The sequence below is a fragment of the Oreochromis niloticus genome, linkage group LG12 (genome assembly GCF_001858045.2).
Source record: "Oreochromis niloticus isolate F11D_XX linkage group LG12, O_niloticus_UMD_NMBU, whole genome shotgun sequence".
Taxonomy (NCBI): Eukaryota; Metazoa; Chordata; class Actinopteri; order Cichliformes; family Cichlidae; genus Oreochromis; species Oreochromis niloticus.
In genome coordinates, this window is record NC_031977.2 from 7,935,893 (window position 1) to 7,963,649 (window position 27,757).

The 27,757-nt window shown below is 42.0% G+C and overlaps 1 protein-coding gene and 2 long non-coding RNA genes across 4 annotated transcripts; 2 read left to right on the forward strand and 1 right to left on the reverse strand.

Annotated features, from left to right (window-relative positions):
* Positions 1–1,834: 1,834 nt before the first annotated feature.
* On the reverse strand, positions 1,835–27,757 carry gnb1l (guanine nucleotide binding protein (G protein), beta polypeptide 1-like). The gene is made up of 7 exons (XM_003448611.5): positions 27,649–27,757; positions 21,564–21,734; positions 21,271–21,396; positions 20,945–21,107; positions 17,110–17,202; positions 8,255–8,470; positions 1,835–2,741 (listed from the first exon to the last, which is right to left on the reverse strand). The coding sequence occupies exons 2-7, from the start codon at positions 21,671–21,673 to the stop codon at positions 2,463–2,465; spliced, it is 987 nt and encodes a 328-aa protein (XP_003448659.1). The 5' UTR covers positions 21,674–21,734; positions 27,649–27,757; the 3' UTR covers positions 1,835–2,462.
* On the forward strand, positions 2,748–8,416 carry LOC102080675 (uncharacterized). 2 transcript variants are annotated; one of them, XR_003213209.1, is made up of 3 exons: positions 2,748–6,228; positions 6,793–7,788; positions 8,261–8,416. It is a non-coding gene; the product is annotated as an uncharacterized LOC102080675 (long non-coding RNA). The 2 variants fall into 2 exon arrangements; XR_003213208.1 differs by having other exon boundaries at positions 2,748–7,788.
* LOC102080613 (uncharacterized) lies at positions 8,477–11,799 on the forward strand. The gene is made up of 2 exons (XR_269625.3): positions 8,477–8,785; positions 10,102–11,799. It is a non-coding gene; the product is annotated as an uncharacterized LOC102080613 (long non-coding RNA).

The following is a 27,757-nucleotide window of genomic DNA, read 5'->3' on the forward strand; positions in this document are numbered from 1 at the left end:
ACTGAAAGCGATCCAGGTAAACTAGCTGCAATCCGCCACCTAAACAACAGAACACATGCTTTGCATATTCGTCCCTACGACGGCCTCTCAACCAGCGCGAGCCGTGCTACGGTTTATCCTGTGCGTGACGTTGCTGACGGACATTTTATGTGGAACATCAAAACAAATCTCCGCCACACAGCGAGAGCCTAGATACATTTGTATTAATTCACATATGAAAAAACAAATAAAACCAACTTAGCTGTGAGGTAAAACATTGATCTTGGCTTGTGGGCAAAGGGTTATTTTCTTATTGACGCTCTTTTTCACAATGTCTAAATAATCAGTCTCAGTGTGACTTCTGAGCTAGTAATATAATCCATGAAGGCTTAGGGAGAGACTGCTTTGACTGCGCACACACACGTGCACCCTAACGGATTATGTCCCATCCCTAAACCAGGCTGACCTATGACCTCAAGGGCCAGGGAAGACACATGTTAGGTGATAAGTGAAGCACAAGGCCTATTGTGCAGACAGTCTCTCTTCCCCGTTTATTGACTTCCTAAATGATCCATTATGGAGTGATTTACGAGGTTTACCACCATACAGCCGGGCACTTGTGAAGCTACTGGGTTGTTGTCTGCTCCGTTCAGCAGACATCTACACCAATAGGACCCAGCATTTGATTTATCAGAGAGTGGACGGAAGCTTGCCCACATCACCTCCACTGTTTGTTCAAAGCCAACAAAGGAGTTAGGAAGACATTATGAATGCAAGGTGTCACAGGAAGGGTAGGGACAAACGTATACTCTGTGGGGGATACTAAAAAATACTTAAAAAAAAAAAAAGGTGAGAGACGGCTTATACATGGACTTTTAAGTGAAATAAAAGCTTTCAATGAATTTAAAGTACAAATAAAACTTGAACAAGGAAAAAAGTTCAGGTACACTTTTGGCAGCAGCTTCACAGAAAAGCAGCTTGTCTCAATAATGACCTTGTCTTTTCTATGCTGGCTAATGATTCAAGGCCATTGTGCTGCTCTTTGAGTTCTCAGGCCTTTCCTGTACACCATGACGAGCTTCTCAACTTGGGATCATCCCCGGAGCCAAAGTCGTTACGAAGCAGAACGTCTGGTGTTTGAAGCTCTGTCCCCCCGCCCCCCCTTCCGACCTCTCGGCACAGTGTAGTAACATATGAGCTCCCATGATGCTCGTCGACTCTCCGATATATTGTGAAAGAATGAAAAGAAAAACAACACCTCTTGATTTTCCTTTAAGACCCTTAACCTTCTTGACAAATGTCATCTTCTTTAAAGGGCGTCTGCATTCGGCATTACAAATCTAAATGCTAACAACTGTCACACAGCAAATTAAACAGAACCTTTTCTTTATTTTCAACTTGACACGTTTCCACACGAGCGCTAAAGGAGTTCACATTTAATAGTTTATCTCAAAGAAGGTATACTTCTTATAAAAATGAGCTCATAAACTGATTACGCAGATCAGGGAAAGCAACACTAAACCACCGTCCTGTTCTGCATGCCTGCCCCCCCCCCGCCGTGATTTACTTTTGTTTGACAAACACAGCTCAGGTCAGACTGCAGGGCCTGTGCGCTAAACTAAAGCCTGCTAGAATAACAACAAGGGATTACGTAGCTGCTCAGGTGCGGCGTATACCTTAAATTCAAGTCCACTGAAGCAAATCTCCTTTCAGATAAGTCAACACAATCACATAGCTGCATGGAGCAGTTAAAAGTCATCAGAAATTCCGGTTAGCTTAATAGAAATGGAAATAATGCTGGTTCAGCTCTGACATGATATATTTAAATATTTTTTTTAAAAAGCACACTGAAATATAATGAGTGAAAATAAAGATTTTATTTTATTTTGGAGACCAATATACTTTCTTTGTATTTTCACATTGACCCCTTCCTCACTATTCTCCGAGATAAATAAAACATAATCAGTATATATACATCTGACCATGAAGAGGATCCTTTATTTAACCTGTATCAGAAAGAATTGAAGTGCTTTAATTCTGCAGCTGTACAGCGCTAAGGAGTGAAACGCGTACTGTTAGAAAGAGCGGACTCCTGAGTTTCACGTGGTTGTCGGTAGGTAGCTGCAATGACTCCAGACATGCTCGCAAAAGTACGGGATGAGTTTGACCATCACACAAACATATGCCGTGCATCTGAAGGGGGGTATTTGTGAACAATGTAGGTTTTGCATGTAAAACTTTATATTTATCCATAATTTTAAAATTTACCACAAGCTTCTATGTCCATTACTTTTAAAAATACAGCCCTTTGGGATCATGTTGTTCTTAGTGATAAACCCTCCATGTTATGAAGTTCATAGCTCAACTGTAATGTCAGTACATGAGAAGCACAATCCATTTCCATATTGTATCAGCACAGATGATTGTATTGTATGAATGTAGTATTGATCATAAATCTGTAAATCCTCTCAGAGCTCGGTGACTCAGCCTGTGTCCGCTCCCTCGTTGTAAACCGACCAGAGGCTGATTCGCTGGTCCTTTGATCCGGCAGCCAGGACTCTTTGTCTGGGGTCCCGGTGGTCAGAGAAAGCTACACTGAGCACCATGTCTGTGTGGTACTGTAGTACCGCTAGCGGCCGGAGCTTCTTCCAGCCAAATACTCTTATCCGGTGGTCCCAACCTGCTGAAGCCAAAAGTTTACGATCCATGCGGATACACAGCTGGGAAACCCCGGGGTTGACCAGCGTCACGCAGTCCTGCAGCTGTAAGAAAGAAAGAGGAAAAATATCTGAACAGGTGACTGCGCGCTACAAAAACACAACTACAAAGGCATTCTCATATGTATTCCAAGCCTCGTGCTTGTTTAAGGATGGGATGTAGCATTTTTTTCCTAACTGTAAATGTAACACCAAATAACCCATTTCTCATGCAAATAGAGGCAAGAAAAAAAAACAGACATACTTAATAGATCAGTAAGTCAATTAATCACTACCGTCTGGGAAAATGTGGCCAAGGCAAACACTGACAAGGAAGGGCTATCAGCTGATCTGATGACTGAGGTCCAAGTGTGAGGCTGGAGGTCTGTTGAACCTGGCTGCATACTCCTGGGACTCAATCATCAGCCATAAAACATTAGGGCACGAGGGCCGCGAGTAAATCTCTCGGCGACCCATTATTTGGTTTGGAGTTAGGGAGGCGTATTCTGTAAGCGAGTTACCTGTGTCGCCGTTTGGAAGAAAGCGAGAGACCATCTCGCTGAAATGCTTGTTTGCAGAGACCTTGTTGCTTTAAGCACCTCTGATGAATTACATTCACACTGAAAGGTCTGATCAGCGGAGAGAGACCTGATAAATACACTGCTGTAACGTCTGCCTGCTAAAGATTAGCCACAGCCCCCTCTCCCTGTGATCAACAGCGTCCCACAGACTGTATCCATCTCTCTAAATGCGCAACATTCTGACAAATGAAAATGAATGGTGGCTAAGATGGTGCTCTGAAGGGCCCCGGTGTTGTGGGCATTCCTGGGGAAGCGAACGTGCTTTTGCTGAAAGGTAGGGATCTCCACCGGATCACTATATGAGACCTAAACATCTGGCTGTGGGAGCTGAAATCAAACTGGACAGCGTAAAATTGACTTCATAAGTTGTGTCTAGGGAGACTAATGGTTTGGATGGGGAGGAGATGTTGGGAGAATTTATCTGCGTGCTCCTGTTCCGGGCAGGAACCATCCACAAGCTGCATGTGGAAGATATAAGCCAGGTACTCATAGCCCAAGTGGATAAAGTGGAATGCAAGGGAGAGAAGGAGCAGGGAGGAATGTCATTGATCATAACAGCAAGAAAAGCCAAGTTCAGAAGAGACAGTGATACCATTTCTTTTTTTTTCTTTTGTTAGTCAAACCATCATCGCGAGGATGAAACCGTGTGCCCACTTCGCCAAATACACAAAGACAAAGCAAACTAGGGGGTGAAAGATTGTTCTGAGCTTTGTTATTACCTCAGGTATTTGGTATGCCCTTACCTCTGTCCATCTGGTTTGCATTAGAGTCCTGATAATGATGGGTTTAAGTGTCTGTTTTTGTTTGTTTTGCTTCCCATAGTTTGTGTCAGGAAAAGGCATTTGTTTCATTAAGGGGTCAATTGCAGGCAGTAAATGGCTAATGATGTAGTGATGGTCATTCAGCAAGGCTGCTTGGTTAATTGTTTTTACTTTCTGTCTGAGAAAGTGGAGAGGAAAAAGTAGTAAAAAGAAAAAAATGGCTGCCTTGTGCTATAATTTAGAATGAGTGATGCTCATGTGAAGCTCTGCTGGTTCCTGAGCTGCCGGCGATCAGTTTCGAGTCGCGAGGCGCTGGAGCTTGGACTGAAACAATCAGCTGACTGACTGAGAAGTAAAAGAGAAATAAAACGGTGAGATTTAATTAGCTGCCAATTTACCAGATCTAAACTTAAAGAAAAATCCAGGGCGGCTTTATTTTATTGCAATTAATTTGGTGCTGGCCTCACTTTGGGGTTAACTCTTAATTGCACTTTACATACTAATCTATCAGTAAATCACATCTTCCTGACAGGAAATGGGAGTTGTAGCCTAAAAGTAATATAATTTTGATCATATAGATGATCTGCTTACACTTAGGACACTTTGGAGACCGTTGTTTGTTTTTGGCTAATGATTGAAAGAACAACAGGATGATTAAAACATTTTGATAAACATTTTGACTTCGGTATTTAGAACAAAGCCACGTACCCTGATTCCAGACACTAAGCTAAGCAGCTGCTTTTTTGAAAAGACAACAATCTCCTAAATGTCCAAAAAAAAAAAAAAAAGATCAAAAATCCTGCATCCAGCTGCTCAAATTAGATTTTTTTTAACTGTCTTCTAGGAGCAGTAAATTGATTGGATTTGGCTTTTTAAAAATATTACCTATTTATTTGGACCATAAAAGTGGGCCAAATAAATAAAGCTGTGCTTCAAATCGCTCTGAGGCTGCAGATTAATTTGAATTAAAAAAAATCTAAAAAATAGTTGCAGGCCTTGAATATATTATTTCTAAATGTCAGAAAAACTCTTTGCTCTTGGAACGTAAGAAATCATCTTTTCTAACTCTATGTTCTCCGGCAGCAGCATTGTTGCTTTTGCTGTCAGGCCACACCACATCTAAATGAAAATGCAGCTGACTTCAAGTGCTGCCATTAACCAGTCCTCAGTCTCTAATGAAATCCATTAGCTCTAACCGGGGAGACTTGGCTTGTATTATTTCCACCCCATTTTTCCTCAGATTGCTTCCTCGCTATCTCATCACAGACAGAATCCATCTTTGGTCTTCATCATTCTTTTTTCTCGTTTTTTTTTCTTCTTTTTTTGGAAACACTCCTTCCTGGGCTGTGTTACAGCATGCAGATAAACACACACAACGGGGTTTGCTGTCTAAACGCCAGATTTCTCAGCTGTCAGGACGCTACCAGCTCTGCTCAGCAGCTGGGCCTATGACAGATCCAACACAAACTCACACTTCAGGATCTTCTTTCGTAGCATCTCACCAGAGCGAGCCGACGTTCAAAGGGAGCGTCCACTTGGCAGGTTTCACTCGTGCTTTGCTCCACTTTTTTTCCCTTCTTTTCCCCTCCTGTCTTTAACCTTGGTCTTGGCACCAGTCTTGGTTTTCACACTGATCTACTGAAATGTCCCATCATCGCTCACTCACTCGAGTCTAGCGGCTGGAAGGGTTTTCGCAGGTATTTCTGACACACCCTGTCCCTGAATCACACTCGGCAGTGGTGAGATTACAGCCTTTTGTCACCTTGTCTGTTAGAGCTTGGCTCTGGCTGACAGGAGATGGATGTGTCAGGTGAGCAATCCCATTCAGAAAAGATAGGAGGAGGAGGAGGAGGAAGGGTGATGCCCCATAAAAAGAGTGAAGATTTTTTATATTGCAGCACAGCTGAAGTTGGGCCATATTTGATCAGATCCAAAAGCCAGGACTCGACACTAGCAGTTGCAGGAATTGTGGTTTCCCAAAGAAATCGTGCAGGTGACAACAGGGGATATTTTTACATTGCAGTGTATGTGAGGAGCACGATGTCCACCTGTAGAGAACTGTCATCAGCTCCAGCAATAGCTCACTGTCAGACACGCTTGATTTACATTGCTAAGCTTCCCCTGTCTATACCCCGTTTTCCCTTCTCCAGACCGCGACTGCTGTCTTCTTCCCTCTCCAGGAGAAACCCGTCAGTGCACATGCCAATGCAGGTGAGCGCCCACCTAAATGAGCATCCATCTGGTTTAACAGCTTGTAAACACTTAAGTCTCACGTCTTCATACAACATAGTCTCGACCCTGACAAATTCCCAAAAATGCACACTGCACCAGAGCAGAGGGGGAAAAATGCTATGAAATGATATCAGGCTTTCCAGGTCAAGCAGAAGATAAAGGCCTCTGGAAGCCATGCGAAATACATTAACCTCCATTCCTGAGGCTATCTGTCTTTATCTGGCCTTGATAAGCTCACTTCACAGCCTTTCAGCCTCGCTAAATCATAACTGCGCTGCGTTGTGTCACATTCAGTTTCCCCACCGTTTCACCAAAAAAAACAGGAGAAAAAAAAAAAAGCATCCATCTGCCCTGCCAGCCAGCTCTGCTGTACTGGACTGTATCGCAGGGGCAATTTGTGGGAAGTGGGATGCTGTGGCACTTACAGCCTCCTCAGCCTTTATTGCAGCCTCCCACTGTGAACTACTGTTCCCTTTACTGCAGATGTGTTTTTTGTTTGGCTAAGGGGCCTCTCAGGTTTTGATATTTTTATTACCTCTCAAGGGTCATCAGTCAGGACCCCGGGCCAGGGTCCACCAACCGGCAGGTCCCCCCGCCCACTTGCTATGGCCACACAAAAATACTTTTGTGGGAAGAACTGAGGATAGCTGTCTGGACGTCACACTGAGCTGCACTTCAGAATAATTTAAAAGCCCCCGTTGGATCCTTTCCCTCTCCTTGTGCTTTCTGCCTGTCATACTCATCCTGGATTACACGCTGAATCAATATTTTGTTGCTCGAGCAAAATAAACCAAATAAACCCCTCTCCTCCTGTTTTCGGTATATTGAATCAAATCCTTCGTGGTGTTTTCCTAGACACATATTTAGGGGTGAAAAAAAATGGAGCTTTGCAAATATTTCTAATTCAAGCATTCATTTGTAAAAAGCCTCGGAAAGAATAATACCGCTTTCACTGTGCAGGAGTGTACTATATCAGCCTCAGGTTCCCCTTGGCTCGGATTCACGGGGGTTGGCTGAAAAATAGGAGCATTCCCTTTTGCTCATGAAATCAAGAGAAAATACAGCTTCAAATGAGGCGTTAAGTCTCGGAGGCGTTGGCTGTTATGTAAAATGAATTATGGTACAAAGCTGATATGATCTCTTTTGGTGTTAATGCAGATGCACTGGCATGGGATTTATTGTATAGACAGGACGTATGTTTGAGAGTCTGTCTGTGTTTTAACAGTATTATGGTAAGAGGAATGTTGTATGCTAAATAAATTAAGTATTTCTTGATTTTCCTCTTTTTAAAACCAGAAAATGACACACAGTTTTTCCCCGGCTGTAATCAACGGTGACGTGAGCATATTGAGGTCTAGTATGCGATTGTGTATCAATGTACATGTGGGTGGTAAGACTCTGGAGTGACAGCCCCAGCTTGGCCCTTGGCCCCCAGCTCTGCCAATGCTGTGTAACCAGCAGCTGATTTATGGCCCCTGGAGCCCTGCTGAGCCTCTTCCTCTTTGGCCCCTGATGTTTTCCAAGCAAGCCCAGAGAAAGGTAACACTCCTCTTCTCCTGTCTCCTCCATTACCTTTTTATACTATTTCTAGGGACTCTCTTGTTCAACAATTAGTTAGCAGGTCAGCTTGTTTGGGATCTTAGCTAGGGACGCTTCAGTAACCAATATGAATTAGCATAACTAGCTCAACAAAGGTAGTTGTATCCTATGGAATACTTCTAAAATAACTACAGTACTTAACCCTAATTTGGCAGAATAGTTAGTATTATTTGATGTAAAGGAAAGTACATAGTGACCCAACTGACACATCTGTACAGAAAAAAACAGCTAAAATCAAGCACAAATACTTAATACAGCTAGCTATAAGCAATGATTAAAGCTATATTTTTCTAAGTAATCACTGTGGATTAGAGGTTACTGCAGGTGTATCATAACAAACAAATTCACATTTTCACAGTTTGAGAGTGACTGACCAGTCAGATCAAACGCTCTGTCCTCTACTGACCTGCAGGTTGCTCTGTCCATCCAGCCTCCAGGAGGAGAGCGTCTTCTCAGAGGAGCCCGATACGCCCCTCAGACTTGTGGTGTCAAAGGTCATGCACATGACAGGCTCAGGGTGGGCTTTGACTTGGCTCAACTTGGACCTCTGTGTTACGTCCCACAGCAACAGAGAGCCATTCTCGTATCCAGCTAACAGGAGAGGCCCGGAGCCCGAGTCTGGCTGAAGAGAGGAAGGAGAAGAACAGAAAGATGGGGAAGAGGGAACAGAAAGTGAAGTATAAGTTAAGATGTGAGATGAGAGCTGTGTCATAAAAAAAAACCCCACAGAAACCGCTGCGCAATGCTGGAAACTGAGAGGAGCAGAGGTTATCATCCTGGAAGCTCCCGCTGACACTCAGAGAAACGCTGCGGGCTCCATTCGTCAGCTTGCTGCTCTCTCTTTCCAGCACTCCATTACACCACTCCTCACTTTGCTCCTCATCTATATTACTAAGCCACAGACATCAGAGCCTGCACAGATAGAATACCGCATCAGGTAGTGAAATAAAGCAAAACGCTGAAAAAATGCTGCTTTTTTCGACATGTAGCTGAGATTTTGTCTTCATATCTTCCTGACTATCTCCTCACTGTACAGTGTTCTGGTTTTTCTCCACTTTAATGTGTTCATGTTTTATTATTTTGTTTAATTTTGATGATTTTTGCTACCAATATAACTCCTACTCCTCTGCAAAAAATACTCTCAAACTGCAAACTCGCAATCTAAAAAGAATAAATAAATCTAACTTTCGTACAAACCCGACACATATAATCTGGCTTCACATCCATTTCATCTCCGGACGTTCCAGATCCAGCTTGAATGTTTACAACTGGCGAATCCATCAGAGTAAATCTTTCAAATCACATGAAATGAAATGAAACCAAGTGTGCAAACAGGCATCAGACAAAATAAAAAAGAATCTTCTGTTAAATATACAGAGCAATCTATGGTGAGCATAAAATGGAGTTGCATGCATATTAATAGGGCAAAGTCAGCAGTGTAACATTTGAAAAGAATAATAAAGCTGTGCCTTCCCACTGTTGTGAGTCCACAGATAACCTCTGAGTGCTCGCTTCCTCTACAGCAGTATAATCAAGCCGGCTCAGAGGCTGTGTGGAGGTGTAGCTGAGCTTGTAAATCATGTCACTGAACAAGAACATAAAGGTGGGCTGGTGAAAAGTAGCTGCCTTATATAGGCACTGCTGGAGGCGAGACTTGAAGGACGAGGGAGGGACACCTGGTGAGATTTTCCCATCATCCCGCTTCCTGAAAATCTAATTTTTTCCGTAAACATATACAAAACACTGTAGTCCGTTCGACCGTAAACACGTTCCTTAAAACGCCCTAATGTGGCCTGAAGAAACAGATATGTACGTATATCCTAACTCATGCCTTTACTTTAAAATACCGCCAGGCCTCCAGAAACAGCACAGTGCCATGCGGAAGGTAGGAGGGTAAGAAATTTTTTCCATATGTGCAAGGAGGCTGTGTCTGCCATTTTTTCCCCCACTCATGTCCAAGTCCTCTTCTCACTTAACGCCCTATATTTCTCTTCTTGCAGCTTTAAACAAATTATAGACAGAGTCGTGTATTCCTTCCAAACACATCAGCGAGGACGAACACTAAGGGATTATGAAAACAAATAAAAACACGTGAAAATCAGTGGCCCCTGCTTGCCGGCAGGGACCGGGCTAAGCGTTCCAGGCTAGGGGCCCACCGTTTCACTTAAGTGTAGGACCTCGCTGATTGATGATGTCATGGGTCAGAGGTCGGGGAACCCTGGGTAGACATGTAATTCATTATATCCTCCACAGGCCTTTCTACAAGAGGGCTCTCTGCTGGAGTGGGGCTGGGGCTCAGGGAGAAGATTCATCACCAAAGAGCAGCTGGAAAGATGGATGGAAGCTGGCTGGAGATGCAGGACCAACGGAGGAGACTTCTCTGTGTCGTCTCCAGGATGGCAATGTCATGTGACTTTCAGCCATGTTTTCATAGCTGTATTTATGTAGCGTATTAGCACGTAATTAGAGACCAATTTTTTTTTTTTTTTTTCGTTTGTTTTAGTGCACAGGAAACTCACTGAGTAGAAAGAGCAAGTAGGAATGGGACGCAGAAAATGATCTGGGCAGAATTAGACAGAGGCCTCTGCAACCTTTCAGCATAAAGATGACCTACTCTACCAGGTCAGCTGCCCTATAGGCCGATTTTCATTCTTTTAGCAAATATGTCAAGACATCATTCTGCTATTTTTACTGTAAACATATCACAACCCCAATGCTGTTTAAAATGTAAATAGAGAATGTCATGATTTGCAAATCTCATCATCTCATATGTTATTCACAAAAGGACGCATCAGAAATACCAAATGTTTAAACCAAGAAAATTTTCCATCTTAATAAAAATACTGACTCATTTTGAATTTGATGGCAGCAACACATCTTTAAAAAACAGAAGCATAGACAGAAGCCTCCTTCAAGGCCCTCTTTGAAAAGGAGGTCATCCATCTAGCTTTGATGGTGCCTTTCCGGATGCAGGCTTTTGAACTGAGCACTGATAACTAGTCAGATGGTCTCTCCTTGCCTTAGTCCAGAGGACACGGCATCCATGTTTTCCAAAAAAGAATTTTCAAATTTTAATTCAGTTCCACTTTCCCTCAGTCCATTTTATAAGGGCTTTGAACCAATGTCTGGATCATGTTCATGATGTGCATGATAGAGTGTTATCCTGCATTTGTAGACAGAACAGCAAACGGTGTTCACAGACAGTGATTTGTGGAAGAGTTTATGAGCTCATGCAGTGACTCCTATGACAGAATCGTGCCTGCTTGTAATGCAGCGCAGCCAGAGGACCCGCCAGAATCTAGTACGTATTTTCATCTTGGTACTTTGAATGATATTATGCACTGGTAAAGACTTTGCATTAAGGTATTTAAATTCTGTGATGATTATCGTTCCAAAATTGTTCCACAATTTGTTAATGCAGTTTTTTTACAGATTGATTCTATCGTGAATAAAATTTTGGTTTATGAGATTTGCAAAAACAGTTACATACCAACTGTTTTAGTCTTGGAGTTGTATTAAGACTTCTAGTGAGATATACATGCTGTAAGGTAGTATAGCTGTGTCCTGTTTGACAATTAACACTCTGAGCGCTTTTGTACTGAATATATTAAGTATATTATATTATATTAATATTCATTTATTCATTTATTCGTTTATTCGTTTCCTTCCTTCTCTTGTCTGCTGAAACAGTGTTTAATGTTTAAAATCCAACTGCCGCTGAAGCATCAGAAACTACAAATATGAGGTGCACAGGCACAAAAACAAGCTCTAAAAGAGTGTCATCATAATACTTATGTATTATGTTGACACTCTTATACATATAACATATTATGTAAGGCAATAAAAATATTTACAAAGTTTTCTAAAACTCATCACCAAATTGCTTGTTTTAGGTAACGATCAATTTTGAAATGATTTTTTATTAAATAAAGAAAGCTGCAAAACCTTAAATTTCACAATGAGATCGAATGTTTCCACTTCTCAATTTTACCATGTCAAACAGAGTGAAAAGCATTTAATAATTCTCCTATAACCCTCTTTTCCTCTTTTTTAGTTTTTCCGATTTTCCTCCAGAATACATATCCAGACATCTTTACAGAAAAGTTTAACGATTGTTATAGAGGTCATTACATTTTCTAACTAAGGGCTTAATTCACATATGTGAGCAGATTAAATCACAGTCCTGAGAAAGTTCCTCTTTCTCAGGAAAAAAGTGCAGTTGCAGCCCTGAAGCACTTCAGTTTGATCTCTGGTCACAAATTTTTTTTTGATGACTTGCACATCATAAAATCAAATCACATTTGTACTTATTATGTTTGTGTAATGCCTCAGTTTACACAAGGAATATCAAACTACTTTTAGAAACATAAAGCATGTGCAGCTCACTTTGATGTGGGCGAGATGAGTGAAACTCACTTTCACTGCACATTTAATCCCTGACATATTTTGATATATGATAAAGAAGTGCAACTTTATCAGCACATCTCAGGTTTTTCTACTTGATAAATGTATAAAATGACAGAAAACGTTCTGTCACTGCCCAGACTGTCTCATATTTATAAAACATAAAGTTTTCGATGGAAACATTTTCTTTTAAACACAATTTCTATTGTACACAGTGAAAAACTTTGTCATTAAATTGTTTACCTAACTACTTTGTTTTAATATAAATGGCTGAGGGGGAAATCAACAGGAATAGCTGTCAAATTTATGAATATACAAAAAAAAAAAGTCCAAACCTTCATGCCCTCCATCATATTTTCTAAAGATCTCCAGTGGGCCGGATTGGGGTCTTTGCTGGCCCGATGCTGACCCCAGGCCTTAAGTTTGATACAACTGGACAAGACAAACAGAAGAATGCAACTTCCACTGTAACTGCCATTTAGCTTTTGTGTTCAATATTAAAATTAGTCATATTAATTTTTTCAGAGTAGTTAAAGTAAATAGTGGTAATCTACAGGGGCAGACTGGCACAAAGCAGGGCCATAAAAATCACAGACTTTACTGACAACAACTAATATGTGCCATTTATTGGTGATGTTCTGTACTGTTTGTCCTTGTTTATTATAGAAATGGTAAATGGTCAGTGGTACTTGGATAGCACTTTTCAACTCTTACTGACCACTCAAAGTGCTATTTACACTACAGGCCACATTCACCCATTCATAAACACTTTATTCTATGTCTTAAACATTTTCTACCCACACACTCGCATCACGAACAATTTGGGGTGCAGACTGGAGAATCCGCTATGATCCCAGGACCACAGCCATCTTTTTTTTTTTATTAACCTATATTAAATATTTTTATAGAAATATAATATTTTCTGTATTTTTTGCCAAGGACAATGTAAAGGAATCATTTACACTAACAATCTACTCTCTATTCAGATGTGCACTGTTGCTTTCAGAAAATAAAAACATAATCAACAAGATAACTGGAGAAAAATGGCATCATGAAGCTAATAAATATTCGGTGTCATTTCCTTGTGTTGTGATTCCGGCCTAAATCACGAACAACCCTCAGACCAGTTTGTTTGCTGATGTGGCCACCACAGGCCTCGGGCAGACACTGCTTCAACATAAGGAACCAATCGCCTCCTTCGCTTTTCGTCCCGGTCTCACCATGATGTCATGGCCACGAGGCAGCAAGGTGATGAGCTGAGAGTGATGGATATCTGTATAGGAACATTTCCTTTCCCCCCGCCAGCCTCTGTTCACATTAAAAGCCTTGCACATCATATATCACTACTGTCCCTCTGGCCAAGCCTGACATCGGCACACAAGTCAAACCCACATGTGGAGGCGCTTTCCTCCACTCGCCATCGTTCACGGTTTCCGAGCCGATCAGATGCAGAAAACTCTGATAATAAGCTCTGTCACCTTTATGTCATAGCCCACTAAGGGCTAGGTGGGATTTTAATGGAGTGAATTGTGGCTAAATTTGGAAGAAAGCGCTGCTTAAGACTTAATCGTTTCCATAAACTCCTGCAGAGAGGTCTTAAAGGCTGACAATAAATCTGTTGGTGAGTCTGCCTTAAAAATATAGGAGGATAATCGCTTCTCGTCTCAGCAGTGGGAAGAAAAGAGGGAGGGGTGGCGAGTGCGAAGACAGAGAGAAGAGATAATTGGCAGTGGCTTCTTCCTAGAGTGTGTGTGATAGGGAGAGACAGGGTGGAGAGATGGGGATACAGTTAGGTCCATATATATTTGGACAGAGATGACTTTTTTACTTGTTTGGTTCTGTATGTTACCGCAATGAATTTTAAATTAAACAACTCAAATGCAGTTGAAGTTCAGCTTTAATTCAGTGGGTTAAACATAAAGTTTGCATAAAAATGTGAGGAACTAAGATTTTTTTTTAAACACGAGTCTTTATTTTCAGAGGATCAGAAGTAATTGGACAAATTCAATAACTGACAATAAAATTCTTATTTCTAATACTTGGTTGAAAAACCTTTGATGACAATGACAGCCTGAAGTCTTGAACTCACGGACATCACCAGATGCTGGGTCTTCAACAAAACTAAAGAATATTCAAGAATATTCCACTTCTTTGCTTCAATAAACTCCTGGGTTGCTTTGGTTGTATGTTTTGTGTCATTGTCCATCAGTATTATGAAACACTGACAATCAATTTGACTGCATTTAGCTGGATTTGAGCAGACAGTGTGTCTCTGAACGCCTCAGAATTCATGCTGCTTCTGTCCTGTCACATCATCAACAAACACTAGTGTCCCAGTGCCACTGGCAGCCATGCACCCCAAGCCATCACACTGCCTCCGCCGTGTGTTACAGCTGATGTGGTACACTTTGGATCATGAGCTGTTCCACGCCTTCTCCGTACTTTTTTCTTGCCATCATTCTAGTAGAGGTAATCTTGGTTTCAACTGTCCAAAGAAGGTTTTTCCAGAACTCTGCTGGCTTTTTTATTCCAATCTAGCCTTTCTACTCTTGAGGCTTATGAGTGGCTTGCCTCCTGGAGAGTGTTGTTTACTTGTTTGGCTGTTGTGAAGGTCTGCGATCATCCACCATGGATGTCTTCCATGGACGTCCAGGTCTTTTTGCGTTGCTGAGTTCAACAGTGCTTTCTTTCTTTCTCAGGATGGACCAAACTGTAGATTTTGCCACTCCTAATATTGTAGCAATTTCTCAGATGTTTTTTTTTCTGTTTTCGCAGTTTAAGGTTGGCTTGTTTTATTTGCATGGAGAGTTCCTTTGACGGCATGCTATCTGTTCACAGCAAAATCTTCCAAATGCAAGCACCATACCTCAAATCAACTCCAGACATTTTATCTGCTTAATTGATAATGATACAAGGAAGGAATTACTCACACCTGCCTGTGAAATAGCGTTTGAGACAATGACTGTCCAATTACTTTTGGTCCGTTTAAAAAGAAGGCGGCACATATTAAGGAGCTGAAACTCCTAAACCCTTCACCCAATTTGAACGTGGGTACCCTCAAAGGAAAGCTGGGTGTCTACACATTATATCCACTATGTAACTATAATTGGAATATGTTTCAGTACACAGGTAAAAAAACAAAACTGTCAGCATCCAAATATATAAAGACCTAACTGTAGCTGCTTCAGACGTTGCTTCCTGCTGTGTCAGGTTAAGGAGGCAGTAGGCAGCATATGAGCATTTAATGCGAAAGGCAAGATGACGTTTGTATTTTTTTTCTTCTCGTGACTGAGAAAAGATCTGCCAGTGTGTGTTTGATAGCGAGTGAAAGAAGGGGTTGTATGCATTCACAGATGCACACAGACAGAGCCGAGTTTTCAGTCTTTTCTTGCGCTCGGAAACTCTTGAGTCACTCAGTCAGTGTAACAGATGAACATGCTTTGAAAGGAATCGGCCTGAAATGATTTACAATCACCTGGGCCCTTCGGCTTTGAAGTCAGACAGCTGCCTGTGCTGTATTACAAAGATATTATATAATTTATAATGATATAATTGATCATTATGTTTTCTGGCACTCAACGCTCAGCCAGCTTTGGTTCATAAATCAGATGATGAAAGGTGGGTGCAACAGTGAAATCAAAGGCAAACAAGAAAAAACATAAACATGGTGTCAGCAGGCACCGAGACTCTTTTCTCTCACAAACAATGTCACCTTTATAGGCTTTGCTTTTGACTTATTAACTCTAATTAGTATTACAGTATTACAGGGCTAAATGTGCACAGGCCAGCGGCTTGCCTGACTCTGGGGTTCAAGATGATAAGCTGTGTTTTGATTTCTGTTGCCTGTAAACTGCACAGGTCATTAAATTTATGCAAACCATCCACAGCCTTGCATCAAAACCCCCCATTCAGTCCCTCCCTGCAGCCCCAAAACCCGGAGAGTTAATAATTAACCATAAAAATAATTACAGGGTTGCGTTAATGGCTGGAAAATAAAACTTTCAACAGCAATCACAAAACAGAAAGCTGTAACTTCTTTTGCCCAGATCAGATTGGATGTACAGCTGCAGGCTGATATATGGCTGTGAACCCCCGGCCTTTCCAAACACTCTAATTACAGTGTTGGGACTCACTGCCAGCTGAGAAGAAACGCTTGGAAAAAATGATGCGGGACGAGTTGTCGAGCTGTAAATCACGAGCCGCATCTCACGTGTGCGTTTTTTTGTTTACTTTAGCGACTTGTCGTGGGCTGCTGTCCAATCAGAATGAAGCAGGTATGTACGGATGCGTGAGCTTTTAACAGTCATGAAACAAAAAGTACATCGTTCGCTGGCTGTCAGTGTGATTTTCTTTTTTTGGATAGTGTGACTGATCATATTGTGAATTTCCTTATTTTCTATTATGTTTCACTGGTGGCTCCTAATTAGACCTGGACAAAATGCTCTAAAAGACATTTTAGACAGTTTTGTACTAGACGATATCTCAGAAACACATCTCTGCATGTGAGCACAGAAGCTCCACCCTATTTTAGTTGAAACTTATATATTTATATGAGGGGCAACCAATCAAAAGTAAAGTTGTCCTGAAGGGAGGATCACAAGAAATAAAATAGCTCCAAAGATGAATCAGAATAATTTTGACCTATGACTCACGCAAATGTCAAAGAAGATGGGGGGCTGTAAATGAGCGCCATAGGGCCACTTTACCCTGCACTCAGAAAAGTTGCAGTATCAGTGCATTTCTCAGTGTGTGCTGGTAATGGTGCAGAAAAATAGAGTAACAGACACAAGTCCAAATTCTCATAATTAAAACAACTCAACAATATCTTTGAAAAAAACACTTAAAACTGATGCTTACCTGCCACAATTTTAGACACATGACCATCCCCAGCTTTTCTTCTGGCACAAGTGTGCAGACTGCAGTCTTACTGGGCAGTTCGATAATCTTGATCTGTGGAGAACACGTGACAATTACAGGTTAAAACTCAAAGGGTACCATTACATTGCAAAGAAAAGGATAATGATGGATTTTTTTTTTCTGCACAAAATGTGGTGTCTCTCCATCTTGCGGCTATTGAGACATTTAACGGGGTCAAGATAAAAAGGCCGGGGGTCACCAGAATCAGTAGCACACATCCCAAGAGAACAATGGATTTCTGTACAAAATTTCATGGCAATCTATCAGCGTTAAAATGCTTTCATCCCAATCAAGGTCGTGTTCCTGCCAAACAGGACTGCTATCTCTCACCCCAAAAGCGAAAAATGGCAGTTTGTGTGCCAGAAACGCCGGTTTCATTCTTTTCACTAACCTACTTAATGGATTTTCTGTTTTCATTAATCTGTTTTCATTACTGGCACAAAATTATATATACACACAAGTTCTAATTGCCAAGTTGGAATTTGTCTGTCTTCTGCATTCAAGTAACAAACCTGCAACCCAAATCCATACTTGGTTTTTTAGGACCTCCACGGATCCGAGTCCCTCCAACCAGCAGTACAGTGTCATCCATCAGCGCAGAGCAGCCGCCTCACTGTCTATAATAAATCCTGCTAAAGGCTCACCCTGCGACCTGAGTGGTGTTTTCCTGCACACATTGGCACTGATTCTGATAAAAAATACACAGACTAATGATGATGTGTGTGCGTGCATGTGCGAGTGTGTGTACCCCCACATCCTGACCAAAGCTCATTCCTTCGACTTTCTCCACGCTGATGATATACGCTGCTCATATTCATTCTCATTAGGCCTCAGATTAAACAGCCCTTAAAGGAAGCGATCTGTATTTTAGCGCTAAGCCACATCTGTCCTGCATGTTTACCTCTGCGTGCCTGACAAAGAGGGCCTTTAAGGACTTCTCTCTGCCTCAGGTGATCACTGTTCTTGTGTGGCATCACACTGCCCATAAATAAAACACCCACGCTATTAATTAATGTTTCTGCCGTGGCAGCAAAGCTGCTGGCAGGAATCTCACTGTGAGCAGTAAACAATAAAACCACGTGAAATAGCTTCAGATGGAAACTGCTGCCTGTCTCGGTTACATATCTAAATATCGCCCCGTATTTTGCCCGAGGCGCTGAATCACGCCATTGTGAATGCTCTGTGGCAAGTGCCTCAGTATTGTTCCTTGAGGTAATTCATTAATGGGGGTGTTTTTACTTGCAGATGCATGATAGGGATCTGTCTTGGTCAGTTATGTCTGTGGAATGGGGTGGAGAGCCCAAAATGGAGTGTGGCCTGTTTTGGTCTGCCGTTTATGGGTCTGTAGGTGTGTCTCTGTCTGTGTCTGTTGGGACAATGGCATTATTGAGGTGCTGGGAGTCACAGGCGCCCTGATGCCTGGCCCACTGGACCGAGGTTAGCAGAGGCACGTTTGACTGGATCAGGTGACCGCTCCTTCCCTTTCAAGTGTAGCTCCGCCACAGAAGAGCACGTAACATGAATCTGGAGGCAATAAAAGATGGCTGAATAGCTGGCTGCCCCATCCTGCCTCACCACTCAGACACTGGCTCCACACAAAGCCAAACAGGCGTGTGGGTGTAGAGAATTAACCTCAAGACAGACAAAACTGTGATTTCATTCCACCATCAGGACTGGGCTGGGATTCTTTTCTTTTTAAGCCACCATTCAAAGACAAAAATGTAAACAGCTACTTTTAAGCAGGAACATGCTCATTACTTACTGCAAAGCACAATTAAAACTGCGCTTTGCTTTCTTAGGAGTTCTCAAAGCCATTACATGTTTTAGACAAAAGCATTCAGTGAAAGGAATGTTACTAACCACAACCACAATTAACCAACATTTAGCTGGTGGTCAGTACTAAGATCCTGCCCTGCAAACGTGCACGCTGATGCATAAAATGAAGGTTTGCTAATGATGCCATTCAGATCACAGTTTGACAGTTTCTGGCTGCAGAGGGCATGCTCATGTGTCATGTTGACACTACCTGAATGGATTCAATATGCTTATGGATCACATTAAATGCAAAACAGCGGTGGAAAGATGACAGAACTTGTAACAAAAACAACTCTGAGGAACACAATTTTCCGAGAGCACACTTACGGTATCAAAACCCACAAATATGTGTGAATTCCATTGAGTTAAACGGCAACAGCAAGTCTGGTCAGGTTTATACAGGATGTGTTTTTACACTCAACTCAGACAGTTTAACCAATTAAGCTGCTAACCCAAAAAGCTGGGCTATTTATATGCTAACGGAAATCCTTCCATGTCATTTCAAAATGAGACGGAGCATAAAGTTACTCATCAAATGGGAATTTAATTGAATTCGGAGGGATGCAGTCGAATCTGCAGTGTTGGAAGTAACACATTAAACAACTGACTTCAGTAATTACATTACACATACAATTATGTTGTTATTTTCATTGCAATCAGGGTTCAGTTATATGCAACAACAAAACATGCTTTTTTCTTCCTGTGCACTTGTGCTACTTGAGCTGACTTGTGTTTGTCAGCTTTTGAGGAGTGGCGATACGGACATTATTTTTAGTTTTAGAGCCCAAATGGACAGGAGTGTGATGGTGAATTGCAAACTGAGTCCAAGGCGGAAAGAGCCACAAATTAAAGCTGAGTGTTTGCCGACCCCAGCCCGGCAGCCAAAGCCTGAACCTCAGCAGGTGATCTACCTGTTCATGTTTCTAAAGTGAATCACTGTGGTGATCGCTTTGAGGTCTCTTTGGGCTGACTTTCATCTTTGCTTTGTGTTGTTGGTTTTGTGTTAATACATAAAAACTAAAAGAAAGACTGAATGCGTGTCTTGTTAGGCCAAGGAGTTGTGTTAGTGTGTGGGACTGGCCATTATGTGACGGTGCACTTCAGGTCATTTCACGGAGTAACAAGAAAATAATGCAACGAATAGTTTAATCTACTACTTTCTCTGGCAAGTAATTAAGTAACGTACTGCATTACTTTTAAGAAAAGTAACAAATAATACTTAATATAATACTTATATAATACTCAATGTAACGTAATAACACTTGCATTCCTGTGAAAATGTGTTACAAACACTTCTAGATATTATAAAAAGTTGTCAAACTCACTAATAGAAACTCACTCTACCTCAAGAAGAAGATGCAATTTTTTACTTAATTACCTTATATCTATAATAGGAACCTTTAAGCTTTCCCTTGTTTTCCCTCATATGTATACAGTTACAATAGCAGATGCTCATATTAAACATAGCCGAAGTTTCAAATAATGAGTTCAGCATAAGTACAGCTAATCCCTGTGAGCCAAAAGCTCAGGCTTCAGACTGCTCTAAGCGCTCGGGGTTCAGACAGTTTTGTCTACTCTTGGTTCTGTATCATATTATACAGTAAGACATCAGTGAAAGCGGATGTTCTTAATATAGCTCTCTCGAGTGCACACCTGTTGTTCAAACTTTTTATTCTCAAGGCTTAAAACAGCCAAAGGAGCTAAAATGGCTCATTTTAGACTGAGAACGAACTGAAGGACTTCCAAGGCTTAGTATACGACAAGTAAGTATCATTTGGATCTATGAATCATGAAAAGTAACTCTTGTGGAGTCCAGGAATAAAAATATTGAACTGGAAACAGATTCCCTTTAGGTTCAGGGTTGCAGACATTAAGCATATCCCAGCATGTCCTGATAAAGAGGCGGGGGATGAAAATGGATTGTAAAGACAACTGAACGTTGACACTGCTGATGTCTGACCTCCTCCGTCTGCTCCCCAGCGTAGGCCAGAAGGTAATTTGCAGGGCTCGTCTCTAGAAGGGAGCACTGACAGAATCCAACACTGCCAGTCCACACAGACTCCACCAGCTCACTGCGACCTTCACTCACGTCCCATCGGCAGACCTGCATGTCCCGGCCCTGACTGTGCCACCAACAGGAAGAGCGAAACCAGAGCTGAAAATCTGCAGTTATTCACTACAATATACTTTTTAAAATCAAACAGTTTGTATAGAATTAACCACAACTGACATACTAACAATATTTCTTATTCACAAATCCTTGCTAAGAAGCTGAGAGAGGTTTACCTGATGAGTGCATCTGCTGACTGCAGTGTGCTGACCCAGATGACAGAATTACCAGAGTGAGCTTCTATGATCTTCTCTGCCCTCCTGCTGTTCAGGTTCCAGATATGTATGGCACCCTTTCCTGACCTGCAAAAACAAGGATGCTGCTTTTTAAAGGATCTTTAATGATCATCACATACATAGAACCTTATATTAAACTGGCTCTGCTTTACAGTAGCTATAAAAATGGTAAGATTTACTCTTGTTCAGAGAAACAAACATTCAAAAAGATGAAGGAGCAAATTGTGGCTCACCCAGAAAACAGGAGGGGAGTGCCCTCTCCTTGGCAGCTAAAGTGGAGTGTGTTAAGGGGTCCGCCCGCCCCCCTCAGGGTGTAAATGGGGGATGGAGAAGGACGAGACATCTTTGGTCAAGCAATCAAAACGTGGCAGAAAGATCGCTGAAAACTAACGCCGCTGTGGTCACTGTAAAAGAAAAACACGAACATGAAATCTGAATGTAACACGTGATGGTAGTGTATGCTGAGGCTCATGGCGATTAAATGCTTACAGTGCAGACTGGATTTCTCCACAAATACCTCTCAGAGACTGCACAACTTCTGACAAACGTATTTTATTCAAAACAGGATAATTGGACACATTTTAGATGAAGAAAATAGGAATAAGGTGCACACCTAATCAGCACAAAACATTTTGTGCACCAACACTAAGCACAGCCTCTCCATGAGGCGCTTCACCCTTTCTCTTCCACACAGCAGACAGCTGTTTCAGACACTGTCTGTATTTTCTCCATTGTTAGTAGCTACAAACCCTGTGGCTCTCTTTCGGTCTTCCTCCTTCTAGTCTGCGTGAAAACACCTCTCTTACTCAATATGTCATATATCACCACTTCTGACAGCTGAATTACAGTAAACACAGACAGCTGAGCTTCTCACTCCTCGTGAGCTACAGCCGTTGTCCCAGAGGCAGAGGTAACAGCTCGGGCTTTTAAGTTGTTTGTAGGCTGGGTAGCTGAGGAAACCAACCTGACCACAGGCATGCTGCAAGGAAATGATGCTTCAACACTGAACTATCACATGTGAATGGCTGATATCACAGCTAATAAAATGCTATCCATGTTTAAAATCATGGTGTCAAACTACATGAAAAGACACTTGCCAACACAAAGCTTAAGGATGCGCCAACTGGGCTATTATTAGTATTTATGTTTTGCACAGGCATGTGGCCCACGTATATGTAAATGGTAATTGGTAGTTCTTATAAAGTGCTTTTTCTACCCATTCACACACATTCATACAAGCGCTTTTTTCTATACTTTTTCTACCTAAGTGCTTTCTATCTCTAACGGATGCATCGGAGAGCAATCAGCACTACAGCCACCCCTGTAAGCTTACAGGCATTCCCATCCAAGCACTAACCAGGCCCAAACTTGCTTAGCTATTCCCACATTTCTTTGCCTTAATTTATTCAGTATTTGTTGTGATTCATTCCTCATTCCTGTTTTTCTAAAACAAAAAGATCATCATTAAAAAATTAACTGTTTCTCATCATCACCTTTGAACTGGGTTCAGAGAAGTGTATCTTTCCCCTTGGCAAATCTGAGATGGTCAAATGAGAAGCTTTGGATAAGGTGACACAGCCAGGGTAAACGCGATATGACATAACAGCTGATATGTCCCACTTATGTCCAGTGTATTGATAGCAGTAGTATAGAGAAGAACACAATGTTCTGCAAGAACACAATGACTCCAAATATGAACCAAGATATATAATAGTAAGAGTCACAGGCCCTGACAGAGCCCTGATTTCAGTTTCATAGAGTAAATCTGAGGATACACAGTGAAAGAACAGAGTCTGCTAAAATCTACAAAAAAGTACCATAAGTTCTCTATAATGCTTGGCTGCTACACCAACTGATTAATGGCATTATTTTCGAAAGCATCCCCACAGGTACCTAAAACTGGAAACCTTATTCTCCTGCCCCGACTCACTCCCCTCCCCTACTTTTACTTATCATAACCCTTGCTCTCTGCAATCAGCAGACACTGAAACTGGAGCCCGAGGCATTCAGGAGCAGCTCATTTCAGGAGGTTAGTGGTTAAATTGTCCATGTGAATCTATGAAGCAGAGCGACGGAGACCCCCGATCAACCTGCCTAATTAAGCACATAACAGTGTAGTCCCATGTTCTAACAATGAAGGTTATTTCACCAGCTGTACTATCAATTAATATATAAAGCAGAAATTAAAAAAAAAAAAAAAAGCATCAGCTTTTTTACCCTGTAAGTAGTTGGTTTAATAAATTAATAAATTTCACAGAAAGAAGGCCATTTTCATTCATTAAAAAGAATGTGCAGACATTTATGTGAATTAAGTGCTCAAAACTTTATGAGCATAATTCCTGCAGGTGTCCCGACTTTTCACAATAACTTGCAAACCCTCTGTGTGTCTGACAGCAGTGTGGAACAAATGTTACTGATGCATTATTATGACAAAACTCAACCGCCTGAAAGGTACCTAACAAAGGCCAACAGGCTGCTTGGTCATACTACAACATCACACAAATGCCTGGAGAAAAGAACAGGAGAGGTCTCAAAGCCTGGAGGACTGGCACAGTCTCCAGACTGAAACGCAGCTGGATCTGGAGCTGTACAGAACTGAAAGCACGGCAACCAATAAGTGCAAGACATTTGTGAAATCTCCAACGACAACGTTGAGACTGAAATTTGGAAATGTTTAAGATACTGACCGTAATGTCACAGTTTTCTTGGAACTGAACCAACAGAAACACCTTAAAGCAACAACTGTACAAACTTGTTTTGTATGGTATGAAGAAGATGGCAGCAGTGTTTTTATGGGTCTATCAGTGAAGCTGCTCCTCCTGTGAATGGGTGGGTAAGACTACATTCCTTAGCCCTGCGCCTGTGTGAGTGTGTGACAGGGGGGAGTTAACCCTAATAAAAGGTGGGTTATGCCTCCCTTATTGTCCTCTTCCAGTGTAGAGCTGCGAGTCACACTGAGACCTGAAACTGGCTGTTTTCATTGGCTTGCAGTTCCGACTCACAGAACTTTCCACTGGCGGCTGCAGCTCGCCGTCACCTAAAAGACAACAGCCGGAGACAGCGACGGACACGCGCTTTGCAGGGACTCGAGAACTGCAAAAATAAACGCGCATCCAAAGGATGAGTATAATGGCCATTTTCCCCCAGCCACTACTTCCTCAGTGAGGTTTTCCAGGCGTCAGCATTTCCAGTCACTGAACTGGCCCAACAATGGGCCTGCTGTTGTGGCTGCAAGCGAGTCAGCTACAAACCCAAACACAAACATGCAGGCAGCTCAGGAAGGGAGAGAAAGACACTGTAAACAAACAACAAGGTGACACGAAGTGACCAAAATGTATTTTCAAGAAGGAAGCAAAGCAAAGGGGGAAAAACATCTGCCCTGGCATTTTTCAATCCAGTCATTTTCACTTGTTGTGAATGCATATCCACTGTAGTGGTCGAGCTGCAGTAAAGCTGGCAGGTAGGACCCGGTCAAAGAAACGCAGACGCAGGTCAAAGAGAAGGAACTCCTCAAAATTTACTGGGTTGGTTTTTTTTTAATAAACATAAGAAACCTTCATAAGGTGAACTATAAAAGGCAGGAAGATTCTCTGTGTGGCCAATTTTTTTATTAAGCATGTTCACAATGAAAAAAACAATAGCTACACCAAATTAAACCTGTGTATCATGCACAAGAATACTAAATCAGGCTGACTGATTAATACACCTGAGCTGGTTTTGGGAGCCAGCGGGAAGAGGCAAGAGAGGACTGAGGCTCCTGCTGGCCCTGTAACAGATAAGACAGCTCTGGGTAATCTGACTCAAAGTCCACGGATAAAGGCAGTTTGTCTCTTCTTGGGCCGTCTGTCCACACCTACAGGGTAATTAGGCCTAATTATGAGAGAAAGGTCCGCTTCCCCTTCATGTTATTAAATGAGAGCCAGCCTCGTCCGCCAAGAATCTCTCAACACCAGCAAGGGGCTGGCGACCTTCAGATCAAACACAGCGACTATCTGTGCCCCCCTTCGACTGCACCACCGCCCGTTACCCTCCTCAGCATCACTGCACATACGAAGAGGGAGGGGACACACAGGACAGTCGTTATGATATGGGGCATCAAAGTTTTTCTATTTTTTGTTTTTCCAGCAGAGTTGGAGGGGAGAGTCCTGGACATTCCTCGCATGGTGCTGTATCACGTGATCAGACGCTACCCTCCTGAGCTCCTGACTTGTGGGATTGTGCCATTCATAAATATAAAGAGCAGGCAGGGAAGGATATACTGATCACAGGGGTTGATTATAGGACCTTTTATAATGCCCCAGCTTCACAAGAGCCATTAAGGAGGCATGGAATCCCAAGATCCCGTTCTGTGATATGAGCCTCATCAAATATGAGATCTGAGCTGCATGATGAAAACCCGAAGCAGATTACACATAGCTCAAAAGCTCCAGTCTAGATGTGCTCTCCAATGAAAAACCTACTTTATGACCTATCAAACCAGTAATATTCCTTTTCTTAGCCAACAAAGGTCAAAGAAAAGCTTCCAGATTCTTCTAAGGCCACTACATCATACCTCAGCTATTAGTCATACTTCAGTATTAGCTGTTTATCAAAGGCAATGCTCTTATCTGCTGCCCTCCTGCTTTTTCTGGCCATGACTGCATTTCTACCTCGCTTGTTGATCAGTGGGTGGTGAGCTGATTCTACAACCATTAGTCAGCCCTTCTTGCCTCAACCCTCCCCCTTTCCAACTAATACAGGTTCTCCTGAGGAGGAAACCAATGTGCCAAATAGAGAGCGAGCTCCATTATAAACATGGAGCTAGAAAAACAGAATGGGAAGTGGCAAGGAAGACACACACCCTTTATTGTGTCTTGGTGGGGGTAATCTGGACTGGATAAACAGCCCAGCGTCAGATACAGGCTGAAGTCAGACACAAGTGCACCAACACCCACTGTCAGTCACAGATCCAATGAGCGGGAAGAGGCAGCATTGTTCGCGTGAATGGCGTGAATGCTAAGCAGGGGCCACTGCAGATAAGGGCTCAATGCCTTGTGGGAGTCACTGATGCAGGCACTGATGGAGCACCATGTCAGAGGGTCCTGATTTAGGAGGTTCTGACTGTGGTCAACAGGTACCAAGAGCCTTATCTGTTTGCATTATCACCCATTTCCTCCATCAGGTCATTTGCCTGGGCACTAGAGGAAAAAGGCACACAAGAGGGTCGACAGCTCGAGGGTCATCATACATCAATGCACATTTTGGGTGTGATCACCTTCGGATATATGGGGATTATGCTGTCAATGCAGCAAATATAGGAAAACAAGTGCATTCTTATTGTGCTCTAATTCAAAAAAGACATCATGCATTGAGGGTTGGGGAACACAGGAAACAGCAAGTTCTTACACTTTGTCAGACTGCACATCCCCCACTCCTTCAGCTGTCAGTCATCTTCAGGGGCAGTGATGAGTGACTGAATGCACAAATCAATGGTAAAAAGTTTGACAACGTGATAACTACTTGTACGTGGTGAACGGCTCCTGGAGTTCAACCAGAACTCTTAAATGTGACCGAGTAACAAAACACCATTTAAAACACCTGTCCAGCACCTGTGCATTCCTCAAAGGCTGTATAGGCTCCATATTCATTGCTTTTCTAATATAATATCTAACTTTATAGCCTGTAAATACCCACAAAGATTTTCATAGATGATATGTAATAGACACATATGCTCATTAAAAAGAATTGATTTTAAAAATGTAATATTCTCCTTGACTTATTTCTCACACTCTCTCCATTCTTCAATAAATAAAAATATATATATATAAATATTTATATTAACCTCCCTCACAACTACTTCCAACACATTTCACGAGGAACATAATCTGTAGCTATCACTACAAACGGCGTTCAAAAAAATAGTACTTTAAAGTACCCTTCTGACCTACTGGAATGGTACACCGTGTATTTTATCCACAAGAGCGGATGCACAACAGAAATATAGCTCTCATGTTAATACAGCTCAGAGGGCAGATAAGAAGCTGCCCTCCACGCAGATGCTGGACTTCACATCCGGGATGTTCGTTATCATACTGGAGCAGATATGTTACACAAGCCTTTGTTAAAATCTAAAATACTGACTTTAAAAGATGTTTCTAGGTGCTTTGGTTTCTCTCGCGCGATGTTAGTAAGAAACAGGCTAACGTTAGCAACGTGGGTCGAAAATAGCCATAATAAACATATAGACCTTATTTTTACATGTCAGGAGTTATTGCTGGGTATAGTGGGTACACAGTTTATGAAAAGAAGTAGACGCTTTAATGAATATTGATAAAATACCATTTGAGCGAGACACCGGTGTTTTCACTGCAGCTGTGGGAGAGGCGATACAAAACATGCGCCGCATCTGAAGGACCTCTATTTACACAATATGAGCTGTCCGTGAAAG

What these genes read in the sequence shown, in the direction of transcription:
- gnb1l (XM_003448611.5), bottom strand. Translation starts at nt 21,673, where the DNA reads ATGTCTCGTCCTTCTCCATCCCCCATTTACACCCTGAGGGGGGCGGGC. An exon ending in ACTCCCCTCCTGTTTTCTGG is followed by an intron (nt 21,397 to 21,563) that starts GTGAGCCACAAT and finishes TTGTTTTTGCAG; the next exon opens with GTCAGGAAAGGGTGCCATAC. An exon ending in CTGGGGAGCAGACGGAGGAG is followed by an intron (nt 17,203 to 20,944) that starts GTCAGACATCAG and finishes TGTTCTCCACAG; the next exon opens with ATCAAGATTATCGAACTGCC.